Source organism: Hypanus sabinus, chromosome 12 (genome assembly GCF_030144855.1).
Source record: "Hypanus sabinus isolate sHypSab1 chromosome 12, sHypSab1.hap1, whole genome shotgun sequence".
NCBI classification, from domain to species: Eukaryota; Metazoa; Chordata; class Chondrichthyes; order Myliobatiformes; family Dasyatidae; genus Hypanus; species Hypanus sabinus.
The window spans coordinates 1444412-1458584 of NC_082717.1; the positions used below are offsets into that span (position 1 = coordinate 1444412).

The following is a 14173-nucleotide window of genomic DNA, read 5'->3' on the forward strand; positions in this document are numbered from 1 at the left end:
ATAGAGCCTCATCAACACCTCCTTACTCTTATACACTATTCCTCTTGAAATTAATGCCAACATAGCATTCGCTTTCCTTACTGCCGATCCAACCTGGTGGTTAACCTTTAGGATATCCTGCATGAGGACCCCCAAGTCCCTTTGCACTTTCGTATTTTGAATTTTCTCCCCATCCAAATAATAATCTGCCCGATTATTCCTTCTTCCAAAATGTACAACTGTACATTTCTCAACGTTGTATCTCATCTGCCATTTCTTTGCCCACTCTCCTAAACTGACCAAGTCTCTCTGCAACCTTTCCGTTTCTTCAACACTTCCTGCTCCTCCACCTATCTTGGTGTCATCAGCAAACTTAGCCAAAAAACCTCTTAATCTATAATCTAAATCATTGATATACAGTGTAAAAAGAAGCGGTCCTAACACCGACCCTTGCGGAACACCACTAGTGACCGGTAACCAACCAGAATAGGTTCCCTTTATTCCCACCCTTTGCTTTCTGCCCATCAGCCAATGCTCCACCCATTCCAATATCTTTCCTGTAATTCCATGGGCTCTCATCTTATTAAGCAGCCTCTTATGCGGCACCTTATCGAAGGCCTTTTGAAAGTCCAAATACACAACATCCACAGCCTCTCCCTTGTCAATCTTATTTGAGATTACCTCAAAAAATTCCAATAGGTTGGTGAGGCAGGATCTTCCCTTCATGAAACCATGCTGGCTTGGGCCTACCTTGTCATGCACCTCGAGGTATTTCATAACCTCGTCCTTGAGGATTGACTCCAATAACTTTCCAACTACCGATGTCAGACTAACAGGTCTGTAATTTTCTTTTTGTTGCCTCCCTCCTTTCTTAAGCAGCGGAACTACATTGGTGACCTTCCAGTCCTCCGGAACCATGCCAGAGTCTATTAATTCCTGGAAGATCATTTCTAATGCCTCCACAATCTCCAAAGTCACCTCTTTCAGAACCCGTGGGTGCACCTCATCCGGTCCGGGAGACATATCTCTCCTTAGACCACTTAGCTTCCCAAGCACTTTCTCTCTAGTAATCTTGACTGTACCTAATTCTATTCCCTGAGACCTCTGGCTATCAGGTATGTTGCGAATGTCTTCTACAGTGTAATGAACAGGAATTGATAAGTGATCTTGAAGTAAAGGAGCCATTAGGAAGTAGTGATCATAACATGATAAGTTTTTATCTACAATTTGAGAGGGATAGGGGCAGATCAGAGGTGTCAGTGTTGCAATTAAATAAAGGAGACTACGGAGCCATGAGGGATGAGCTGGCCAAAGTTAAATGGGCGGATGCCCTGGCAGGAAAGACAGTGGATCAGCAGTGGAAGATATTCTTGGGCATAATACAAAAGATGCAAAAGCAGTTCATTCCAATGAGAAGGAAGGATTCAAAGAGGGGGAAGGGGCCACAGTGGTTGACAAAGGAAGTCAGAGATTGTATAGCATTAAAGAAAAAGAAGTATGACAGGGCTAAGATGAGTGGGAATTCAGATGATTGGGAAAGTTTTAAGGAACAGCAGATATTAACTAAAAAAGCAATACGGAGAGAAAAAATCAGGTATGAGCTCAGTCTAGCCAGGAATATAAAAGGGGATAGCAAAAGCTTTTTCAGCTATGTGAAGAGAAAGAAGATAGTTAAGAACAATGTTGGCCCCTTGAAGAATGAACTGGGAGAAATTGTTATGGGAAACAGGGAAATGGCAACAGAATTTAATGCATACTTTAGATCTGTCTTCACCAGGGAGGACACAAGTAATCTCCCAGATGTATGGATGGGCCAGGGTCATAAGATATCAGAGGAATTGAGACAGATTGACATTAGGAAAGAAACTGTGATGAGTAGACTGGTAGGACTGAAGGCTAATAAATCCCCGGGTCCAGATGGTCTGCATCCGAGGGTTCTAAAAGAGGTGGCTCAGGAAATTGCGGATGCATTGGTAATCATTTTCCAATGTTCCTTAGATTCAGGATCAGTTCCTGAAGATTGGAGAGTGGCTAATGTTGTCCCACTTTTCAAGAAGGGAGGGAAGGAGAAAACGGAGAACTATCGCCCTGTTAGCCTAACGTCAGTCGTGGGGAAGATGCTTGAGTCCATTATTAAGGACGAAATAGTGGCACATCTAGATGGCAGAAATGGGATTAGGCCGAGCCAGCATGGATTTACCAAGGGCAAATCATGCTTGACTAATCTGTTGGAGTTTTTTGAGGGTGTAACAAGGATGTTAGACGAGGGTAAGCCAGTAGATGTTGTGTACCTAGATTTTTAGAAGGCATTCGATAAGGTGCCACATAGGAGATTGGTGAGTAAAATCAGAGCTCATGGCATTGGGGGCAGGGATTCAACATGGATAGAAAACTGGTTGGCAGATAGAAAGCAAAGGGTAGCAATGAATGGGTGTTTCTCAGACTGGCTGGAGGTGACTAGTGGGGTACCACAGGGCTCTGTATTGGGACCACAGCTCTTTACGATTTATGTCAATGATTTAGATGAGGGCATTGAAAACTATATCAGCAAGTTTGCTGACGATACTAAACTGGGTGGCAGTGTGACATGCGAAGAGGACGTTAGGAGAATACAGGGAGACTTGGATAGGCTGAGTGAGTGGGCAGATACTTGGCAGATGTCATTCAATGTGAATAAATGTGAAGTTATCCACTTTGGAAGCAGGAACAAGAGGGCAGAGTATTGTCTGAATGGTGTCGAGTTAGGTAAGGGAGAAATGCAAAGAGACTTAGGAGTCCTAGTTCACCAGTCAATGAAGGTGAATGAGCAAGTGCAACAGGCAGTGAAGAGGGCAAATGGAATGTTGGCCTTTGTTACAAGGGGAATTGAGTACAAGAGCAAGGATGTCCTTTTGCATTTGTACAGGGCCCTGGTGAGACCACACCTGGAATATTGTGTACAGTTTTGGTCTCCAGGTTTAAGGAAGGACATTCTGGCAATTGAGGAAGTGCAGCGTAGATTCACTAGGTTGATTCCTGGGATGGCAGGGCTGTCTTACGCAGAGAGATTGGAGAGATTGGGTTTGTACACGCTGGAATTGAGGAGATTGAGAGGGGATCTAATTGAAACGTTTAAGATAATTAAAGGATTTGATAGGATTGAGGCAGGAAATATGTTCCAGATGTTGGGAGAGTCCAGTACCAGAGGGCATGGATTGAGAATAAGAGGTCAGTTATTTAAAACAGAGTTGAGGAAGAGCTTCTTCTCCCAGAGAGTTGTGGAGGTGTGGAATGCATTGCCTCGGAAGACGGTGGAGGCCAATTCTCTGGATGCTTTCAAGAAGGAGCTGGATAGATATCTGATGGATAGGGGAATCAAGGGATATGGGGACAAGGCAGGGACTGGGTATTGATAGTGAATGATCAGCCATGATCTCAGAATGGCGGTGCAGACTCGAGGGGCCGAATGGTCTACTTCTGCACCTATTGTCTATTGTCTATTACTGTGAAGACTGATGCAAAATACTCATTTAGTTCCTCTGCCATCTCTTTGTTACCCATTATAATCTCTGCAGCATCATTTTCAATCGGTCCTATATCTACCTGTGTCACTCTTTTACTCTTCATATATTTAAAAAATATTTGATCCTGTTTCCAGTTACTGTTCTATAGATTTGCTAAGTATGCCCGCAGGAAAAAGAATCTTTGGGATGTATGTGGTGACATGCAAGTACTCTGATTATAAATTTTACTTAGAACTTTGAACAACTGTACCCGCCTCGAACACTTCCTTTGGCAGCTCACTCCCCTCTGTGTATAGAAATTACCCCTCAGGTCTCTGTTAGTTTTCTCCCTTTTTATATCCATAGTCTGCATGATATTGTAACCTCTTAATCTCCTGCATTCCAGGGAATAAACATCCAGCGAGGCCCAACTTCTCCCTATAATTTTGGTCCCCTAGTCCAGGCAGTATTCTGCACCTTCTGTAGCTCCTTTGTTTTTACAAAACTACAGAGTTTATTTACACAAATATGCACAAAATACATCAAGTATTTACAAGACAGTGCACAAATTCAAATTCAAATTAAAACATAATTATTGAAAGAGTCAATACCCCAGGGGCTACGGTTCCCGGAAATGCCCACTGCATCCATGGTGACCGCAAGCTCCCTCTACAAGAACACCTGGAACAATGTCTTTCCTATTACAGGGGGCCACAGCTGTACACTGTACTCCTAGTATGGTCTCACACTTTGGCTTTCATCAGTCTGGGCACTGAGTACAACAGATATGTTGCAGTTGTACAACTAGGGGTATGTATACTGTTGTGTTCACCCTGTTGTAGGAAATACTTGGATAAATTGCAAAGAATACAGAAAACGATTGACTAAGATGTTGCCACGATAAGTTTAGAGAGAGGTTGGCCAAGCAGGGTCTTTATTCCTTGCAACATAGCACAATGAGGAGAAACCTTATAGAAACGTTTTAAGTTATGAGAGGCAGAGATAAGGTGGATTGTTAGAGTCTTCTCTCCAGGGTAGGAGAGTCCAAAACTAGGGAGGGTGGGGCATGGTGGAAGGGAAAGGTTTACAAGGGACATGAATGTGGAACAGTCATGTAGGATTAATTCACAACGCCTGCAACCAGCATTTCATTTCCACTGCTGTGAGTAAGCAGCTGGTTCGTTCTCCCTGTGACCATCGGAAAGGGTAAATACAGACTGAAGGTGTATCTGAATGTGCACAGCATACGGAATAAGGTAGATGAACTTGCAGCACAGTCGTAGAATGGCAGGGATGATGTTGTAGGCATCACGAAATCATGGCTGAAAGATTACAGCTGGGAGCTTAATGTCCAAGGATGCACATTGTATTGAAAGGACAGGCAGGAAGATAGAGGGGGTGGCGTTGCTCTGTTGGTAAAAAATGAAATTATTAGAAAGAGGTGACATAGGGTCAGAAGGTGTTGAGACATTGTGGATAAGAACGATCCACTATCCTTCGAACAGTCTAAGGAACTGCAAGGGTAAAAAGACCTTGATGGGAGTTGTCTACAGACCCCCAAGCAGTAGTTAGAATATGGTCTGCAAGTTACAATGGGAGATAGAAAATGCAGGCCAAAGGTCAATGTTACAATAATCATGGGGGGGATTTCAATATGCAGGTAGATTGCGGGATTCGAAGGGGGGAGTTTCTAGAGTGCCTACAAGATGTCTTTATAGAGCAGCTCGTGGTTAGCCCACTAGAGGATCAGCTATTCTGGATTGGGTGTGTAATGCCCTGGTTCATATTTTTACTGTTATGCTGTATGTATTTCATTTAGCAGTTCTGTAAGAGCAGCTTGTTTTCAGTTTGTTTGGGTTACTGTTGAAGATGAGAGATGAGTAGAAAAGTGCGCCATCCAATTAGGATCCAATTAAGGGAAGGTTCTCTGCTGAGGGACACTAAGGTCGGGCTTGGGGTTCTTGTTTGCCGGGAGATGAAGAGAGAAGACACTGGGGAGAACTGGTCATAGGTTACGATCCAGTGGGAAACCCGTTTGTTTGAGACTGGTTGTGAGCGACGTTCGGAAGGTGGTGTTAGCATTCACGCTGACTGAGGGCCCAGGGCATGAGTGACAGGGAAGTTCAAGATGAGCTCCAACTTGTGCACACTTGACTGTTTAATTAGAATAGGCCCTTTTGTTTTTGTTATTCTTTACTAACCTTCAGTTAAGATTCATAAATATAATGCCCTTAATTGTATGCAGTGTACTGTCTGTTATTTCATGGCAATAATTTGTAGCAGGGGAGCTAATTACACAGCATTCACACAAATCGGGGTTTGGGGTGGGAGTGCTGTCTCAATCTCACGAGTTTGGTGGGGCTGGAGAGTGGTTTCCCTTGACTTACCAGGGGTTTCATGTGTGAGCAACGAACCTGAACTGATTAGAGAGCTTAAGGTAAAAGAGGGCGTATGATCATAAGGTGATCAAATTCACCCCGAAATTTGAGAAGGAGAAGCTAAAGTCAGACGTGTCAGTATTACAGTGGAGTGAAGGAAATTGCAGGGGCATGAGAGAGGAGTTGGACAGCATTGATTAGAAAAGAGCACTGGCAGGAATGATGGCAGAGAAGCAATGGCTGGAATTTTGGAAGCAATTCAGAAGGCACAGGGCATATACAGTGCCAATAGAAAGTATTCACTCCCTTGGAAGTTTTCATGTTTTATTGTTTTACAACATTGAATCACAGTGGATTTATTTTGGGTTTTTTACACTGATCAATAGCAAAAGGCTCTTTCATGTCAAAGTGAAAACAGATCTCTACTAAGTGATCTAAATTAATAGCAAATATAAAACACAAAATAATTGATTGTATAAGTATTCACCCCCTCAAGTCAGTATTTAGTAGATGCACCTTTGGCAGCAATTACAGCCTTGAGTCTGTGTGGATAGGTCTCTATCAGCTTTGCACATCTGGACACTGCAATTTTCCCGCATTACAAAACTGCTCAAGTTCTGTCAGATTGCATGGGGATCGTGAGGGAACAGCCCTTTTTATATCCAGACACTAATTCTCAATTGGATTGAGGTCTGAACTCTGACTTGGCCACTCCAGGACATTAACGGTTGTTTTTTAAACTATTTCTGTGTATCTTTGGCTTTATGCTTGGGATCATTGTCTTGCTGGAAAACAGATTGTCTCCCACGTTGCAATTCTCTTGCAGACTGCATCAGGTCTTCCTCAAGGATTTCTGTATTTTGCTGCATTCATTTTACCCTCTACCTTCACAAGTCTTCCAGGGCCTGCTGCAGTGAAGCATCCCCACAGTTTGATGCAGCCACCACTATCATGCTTCACAGTAGGGATGGTGTGCTTTTGATTATGTGTGGTGTTTAGCATACGCCAAACATGGTGTTTGGTCTGATGACCAAAAAGCTCAATTTTGGTTTCATCAGACCATAGCACCTTTTTCCAGTTGACTTCAGAGTCTCCCACATGCCTGTTGGCAAACTCTAGCTGAGATTTCATGTGAGATTTTTCAATAGTGGATTTCTCTTTGCCACTCTCCCATCAAGCTGCGACTGGTGAAGCTCCTGGGTAACAGTTGTTGTATGCGCAGTCTCTCCCATCTCAGCCACTGAAGCTTGTAACTCATCCAGAGTTGTCATGGGTCTCCTGGTGGCCTCCCTCACTAGTCCCCTTCTTGCATGGTCACTCAATTTTCGAGGATGGCAGATTTACAGCTGTGCCATATTCTTGCCATTTCTTGATGATTGACTTTAACTGTATTCCCAGGGATATTGAGTGACTTGGAAATTTTCTTGTATCCATCTTCTGACTTGTGTTTTTCAGTAACCTCTTCGTGCAGTTGCTTAGAGTGTTTTGTCTTCATTGTGTAGTTTTTATTAGGATACTGACTCATCAGCAGTTGGACCTTCCAGATACAGGTTGTGAATTTCAGTAATAATGGAGACGGGCTAACCCCTATTGACATCAATGGATCTGGGGTCGAGAGGGTGAGCAGCTTTAAATTTCTTGGCATCCACATCACTGAGGACCTCACGTGGTCTGTACACACCAGCTGTGTGGTGAAAAAGGCACAACAGTGCCTCTTTCACCTCAAAAAGTTGAAGAAGTTTGGTTTGGGCCCTTAAATCCTAAGAAGTTTCTACAAGGGCACTGCCTGGTATGGGAACTGTACCTCCCTTAATCAAAGGACTCTGCAGAGAGTGGTGCGGACAGCCCAGCACATTTGCGGTTGTGAATTTTTCATGATTTAGGACATTTACAAAGACAAGTGTGAAAAAGGGCCTGAAGGATTAGTGGGGACCCAAATCACCCCAACCACAATCTATTCCAGCTGCTACCGTCCAGGAAATGGTACCGCAGCATAAAAGCCAGGACCAACAGGCTCCGGGACAGCTTCTTCCGCCAGGCCATCAGACTGATGAACTCACACTGATGTGAATGTATTTCTATGTTACATTGACTGTTCTATTTATTATAAATTACTATGAATACACATTGCACATTTAGATGGAGATGTAAGATAAAGAGTTTTCCTCCTCATGTATGTGAAGGATGTAAGAAATAAAGTCAATTCAATTTTTACTACAATCAATTGAATATCCTTGACTGCATATGATAATCTCCATTTAACTAATTATGTGACTTCTAGAACCAACTAACTACACCAGTGATGATTTAGTATGTCATATTAAATGGGATGAATACTTATGCAATCAATTATTTTGTGTTATATATTTGTAATTAATTTAAATTACTTTGTAGAGTTGTTTTCACTTTGACACAAAAGTATCTTTTTCTGTTGATCAGTGTCAAAAAAGCCACATTAAATCCACTGCGATTCAATGTTGTAAAACTATAAAAGATGAAAACTTCCGGGGGAGGTGGGGTGGGGGTGAATACTTTTTATAGGCACTGTATATCCCAAAGAGGAAGAAGTATTTTAAAGGCAAGACGACACAACCATGGCTAACAAAGGAAGTCAAAGTCAACATAAAAGCTAAAGAGGGCATATAACAGAGAAAAAAAATAGTGGGGTTAGAGGATTGGAAAGATTTTAAAAACCAACAGAAGGCAAATGAAAAAAAAACAATTAAGAAGGTAAAGATGGAACACGGAGGGAAGCTAGTCAGTAATATTAATATTAATTGTTGATTGCTTAAAAAGGTGATTTTCTTTCAAATATAACCTTCAGTCCTGTATTCAAATCTTTATGTATATTTAAGGCAGAGGTTGATTCTTGATTGGTCAGGGATTGAAGGATTATGGGAAGAAGGCAGGAGATTGGGGCTGAGAGGAAAATGATGAAATGGCAGAACAAACCTGATGGGCCAAATGGCCTAGTTCTGTTCCAATATCTCATGGCCTTATAATATTAAGGAGCACACCAAAACTTTCTTCAGATACACAAAGTGTAAAAGAGAGGTGAGAGTGGATAACGGACCACTGGAAAACGATGCTGAAGAGGTAGTGATGGGGGTCAGGAATGGCAGACAAACTGAATAAGTATTTTGCATCAGCCTTTACTGTGGAAAACACTAGCAATATGCTGGACGTTCAACAGAGTCAGGCAGCGGAGTGTGTGAAGTTACCATTACGAGGGAGAAGGTTCTTGTGAAACTGAAAGGTCCGAAGATAGTCACCTGGACCAGATGGTGTACACCCCAGGGTTCTGAAAGAGGTGGCTGAAGTGATTGTGGAGGCATTAGTAATGATCCTTCAACAGATTCTGGAATGGTTCTGGAGGACTGGAAGATTGCAAATGTCACTCCATTCTTCAAGAAGGAACAGAAACAGAAGAAAGGAAACTATCTGCCAGTTAGTCTGACCTCAGTGGTTGGGAAAGTGTTGGAGTCTATTATTAAGGATGAGGTTTCGGGGTACTTGGAGACAAATGATAAAACAGGTCAAAGCCAGCATGGTTTCTGTCAAGGGAAATCTTGCCTGACAAATCTGTTAGAGTTCTTCGAGGAAGTGACAAGCAGGGTGAACAAAGGAGAATCAATTGATGTTGTATACTTGGATTTTCAGAAGGACTTTGACAAAATGCCACACATGAGACTGCTTAACAAATATGAGCCAATGGAATTACAGGAAGGATTTTAACATGGATAAAGTGGTGGCTGATTGGCAGAGGCAAAGAGTGGGAATAAAGGGAGCCTTTTCTGGTTGGCTGCTGGCACCCAGTGGTGTTCCATGTAGGCTGGTGTTGGGACCACATTTCTTTTACATCATATGTCAATGACTTGTATGATGGAATTGATGGCTTTGTTGCAAAGCTTGCAGATGATACGAAGACAGGTGAAGGAGCTGACATTTTAGATGAAGCAGAGAGGCTACAAAATGAATTAGACAGATTAGGAGAAAGGGGAAAGAAGTGGCAGATGAAAATAGTGTTAGGAAGTGTAGGATTGTGCACACTTTAGAAGAAATAAAAGGGAGAGAAATTACAACAAACTGAGGTGCAAAGGGACTTAGGAGCGCTTGTGCAAGATTTCCTAATGGTTGATTTGGAGAGTGACTCTGTGGTGAGGAAGGTAAACACAATGTTAACGTTTATTTCAAGAGGACTTGAATATAAGAGCAAGGAGGTAATGTTGAGACTTCATAAAGCACTGGAGTATTGTGAGCAGATTTGGTTCCCTTATTGTAGAAAGGATGTAATGAAACTGGAGAGGGTTCAAAGGAGGGACATGAAAATAGAAACTTTCTAGGATTGCAAGGTTCGTCGTGTGAAGAGCATCTGATGGCTCTGGAACTTCACTCATGGGAATTCAGCAGAATGAGGGGAGACCTCAATGAAAATTATTCAATAGTGAAAGGCCTTGATAGAGCGGAAGTGGAGAGGATGTTTCCTTTGGTAGGAGAGTACAAGACAACAGGATACAGCCTCAAAATAGGGAGACATGCTTTTAGAACAGAGATGAGGAGGAATTTCATTACCCAGAGAGTGGTGAATCTGTGGAATTTGGTGAGCAGAAACACATGGATTGGTAGTGTGGACGGAGAGGGGAAGTGTGAACGTAATGGGAAGTGTGGACAGAGAGGTGTAGTGTGGACGGTGAGGGGTAGTGTGGATGGTGAGGGGAAGTGTGGACGGTGAGGGGAAGTGTGGACGGTGTGGGGAAGTGTGGACGGTGAGGGGAAGTGTGGACGGAGAGGGGAAGTGTGGACGATGTGGGGAAGTGTGGACGGTGAGGGGAAGTGTGGACGGAGAGGGGAAGTGTGAACGTAATGGGAAGTGTGGACAGAGAGGTGTAGTGTGGACGGTGAGGGGTAGTGTGGATGGAGAGGGGAAGTGTGGACGATGTGGGGAAGTGTGGACGGTGAGGGGAAGTGTGGACGGAGAGGGGAAGTGTGAACGTAATGGGAAGTGTGGACAGAGAGGTGTAGTGTGGACGGTGAGGGGTAGTGTGGACGGTGAGGGGAAGTGTGGACGGAGAGGGGAAGTGTGGACGATGTGGGGAAGTGTGGACGGTGAGGGGAAGTGTGGACGGAGAGGGGAAGTGTGGACGAAGAGGGGAAATGTGAACGTAATGGGAAGTGTGGACAGAGAGGTGTAGTGTGGACGGTGAGGGGTAGTGTGGACGGAGAGGGGAAGTGTGGACGGTGAGGGGAAGTGTGGACGGAGAGGGGAAGTGTGGACGGTGTGGGGAAGTGTGGACGGAGAGGGGAAGTGTGGACGGTGTGGGGAAGTGTGGACGGAGAGGGGAAGTGTGGACGGTGAGGGGAAGTGTGGACGGTGAGGGGAAGTGCGGACGGTGAGGGGTAGTGCGGACGGTGAGGGGTAGTGCGGATGGAGAGGGGTAGTGTGGACGGTGAGGGGAAGTGTGGACGGTGAGGGGAAGTGTGGACGGAGAGGGGAAGTGTGGACGGTGTGGGGTAGTGCGGACGGAGAGGGGAAGTGTGGACGGAGAGGGGTAGTGTGGACGGAGAGGGGTAGTGTGGACGGAGAGGTGTAGTGTGGACGGTGTGGGGAAGTGTGGACGGTGTGGGGAAGTGTGGACGGAGAGGGGTGGAGAAGTGTGGACGGAGAGGGGTGGAGAAGTGTGGACGGAGAGGGGTGGGGTAGTGTGGATGGAGAGGGGTAGTGTGGACGGAGAGGGGTAGTGTGGACGGTGAGGGGAAGTGTGGACGATGTGGGGAAGTGTGGACGGTGAGGGGAAGTGTGGACGGAGAGGGGAAGTGTGAACGTAATGGGAAGTGTGGACAGAGAGGGGAAGTGTGGACGGAGGGGGGTAGTGTGGACGGTGAGGGGTAGTGCGGATGGAGAGGGGTAGTGTGGATGGAGAGGGGTAGTGCGGATGGAGAGGGGTAGTGTGGACGGAGAGGGGTAGTGTGGATGGAGAGGGGTAGTGCGGATGGAGAGGGGAAGTGTGGACGGAGAGGGGTAGTGTGGATGGAGAGGGGAAGTGTGGACGGTGAGGGGAAGTGTGGACGGAGGGGGGTAGTGTGGACGGTGAGGGGTAGTGCGGATGGAGAGGGGTAGTGCGGACGGAGAGGGGTAGTGCGGATGGAGAGGGGTAGTGTGGACGGAGAGGGGTAGTGTGGATGGAGAGGGGTAGTGCGGATGGAGAGGGGAAGTGTGGACGGAGAGGGGTAGTGTGGACGGAGAGGGGTAGTGCGGATGGAGAGGGGTAGTGCGGATGGAGAGGGGTAGTGCGGATGGAGAGGGGAAGTGTGGACGGAGAGGGGTAGTGTGGACGGAGAGGGGAAGTGTGGACGGTGAGGGGTAGTGTGGACGGAGAGGGGAAGTGTGGATGGAGAGGGGTAGTGTGGACGGAGAGGGGTAGTGCGGATGGAGAGGGGAAGTGTGGACGGTGAGGGGTAGTGTGGACGGAGAGGGGAAGTGTGGACGGTGAGGGGTAGTGCGGATGGAGAGGGGTAGTGCGGACGGAGAGGGGTAGTGCGGACGGAGAGGGGTAGTGTGGACGGAGAGGGGTAGTGTGGACGGTGAGGGGTAGTGCGGACGGAGAGGGGTAGTGTGGATGGAGAGGGGTAGTGCGGACGGAGAGGGGTAGTGTGGATGGAGAGGGGTAGTGTGGATGGAGAGGGGTAGTGCGGACGGAGAGGGGTAGTGTGGACGGTGAGGGGTAGTGTGGATGGAGAGGGGTAGTGTGGACGGAGAGGGGTAGTGTGGATGGAGAGGGGTAGTGTGGATGGAGAGGGGTAGTGCGGACGGAGAGGGGTAGTGTGGACGGTGAGGGGTAGTGCGGACGGAGAGGGGTAGTGTGGACGGTGTGGGGAAGTGTGGACGGTGAGGGGAAGTGTGGACGGTGAGGGGAAGTGTGGACGGAGAGGGGAAGTGTGGATGGAGAGGGGTAGTGTGGACGGAGAGGGGTAGTGTGGACGGTGAGGGGTAGTGCGGACGGAGAGCGGTAGTGCGGACGGAGAGGGGTAGTGCGGACGGAGAGGGGTAGTGTGGATGGAGAGGGGTAGTGCGGACGGAGAGGGGTAGTGTGGATGGAGAGGGGTAGTGTGGATGGAGAGGGGTAGTGTGGATGGAGAGGGGTAGTGCGGATGGAGAGGGGTAGTGCGGACGGAGAGGGGTAGTGTGGACGGTGAGGGGAAGTGTGGACGGAGAGGGGAAGTGTGGACGGAGGGGGGTAGTGTGGACGGTGAGGGGTAGTGCGGACGGAGAGGGGTAGTGCGGACGGAGAGGGGTAGTGCGGACGGAGAGGGGTAGTGTGGACGGAGAGGGGTAGTGTGGATGGAGAGGGGTAGTGCGGACGGAGAGGGGTAGTGCGGACGGAGAGGGGTAGTGTGGACGGTGAGGGGTAGTGCGGACGGAGAGGGGTAGTGCGGACGGAGAGGGGTAGTGCGGACGGAGAGGGGTAGTGTGGACGGAGAGGGGTAGTGTGGATGGAGAGGTGTAGTGTGGACGGAGAGGGGTAGTGTGGACGGAGAGGGGTAGTGCGGACAGAGGGGGTAGTGCGGATGGAGAGGGGTAGTGTGGATGGAGAGGGGTAGTGCGGACGGTGAGGGGTAGTGTGGACGGAGAGGGGTAGTGCGGATGGAGAGGGGTAGTACGGATGGAGAGGGGTAGTGCGGATGGAGAGGGGTAGTGTGGACGGTTCGGGGTAGTGCGGATGGAGAGGGGTAGTGTGGACGGAGAGGGGTAGTGCGGATGGAGAGGGGTAGTGCAGATGGAGAGGGGTAGTGCGGACGGTGAGGGGTAGTGCGGACGGAGAGGGGTAGTGCGGATGGAGAGGGGTAGTGCGGATGGAGAGGGGTAGTGTGGACGGTGAGGGGTAGAGCGGACGGAGAGGGGTAGTGTGGATGGAGAGGGGTAGTGTGGATGGAGAGGGGTTGTGTGGACGGTGAGGGGTCCGGCCGTCCATCCCTCACCTGCTGTTGACTCTGCTCCTCCAAGTTCAGTTTGACCTCCAGGGACTGCCGTGCTTCGAGAAACGCTTTGCGATGTTTGCGATCTGCCATGTAGTGGGACATAATCCCGACGGTAACTGTACAGAGGTAGATCCCAATGTTGGCCAGCAGCTGGAAGAGGGAAACATCAAATCAGTATGAGCTTCAGGCACTGATGTCTACTTGTGTGCTGGAGGAGTTCACAAACAGCGAAAGGACAGCTGGATTAGCTGAGAGTTAAGGACCAGAGGGAGTTACCGAGGGAGAACCATGGAACACTCCGGCACAGTACAGGCCCTTCAGCCCTCCATGTTGTGCCGACCCATATAATCAAAAAAA

At 47.4% G+C, this 14173-nt stretch overlaps 1 protein-coding gene across 3 annotated transcripts in view; it reads right to left on the reverse strand.

Moving 5' to 3' along the window:
• adcy3a (adenylate cyclase 3a) overlaps nt 1-14173 on the reverse strand; it is a 247262-nt gene that overhangs the window by 184730 nt on the left and 48359 nt on the right. For all 3 annotated transcript variants that reach the window (XM_059985413.1, XM_059985414.1, XM_059985415.1), the window contains one exon: nt 13817-13966. In XM_059985413.1, coding sequence (XP_059841396.1) covers nt 13817-13966 — 150 coding nt within the window. The remainder of the gene's footprint in view (nt 1-13816; nt 13967-14173) is intronic.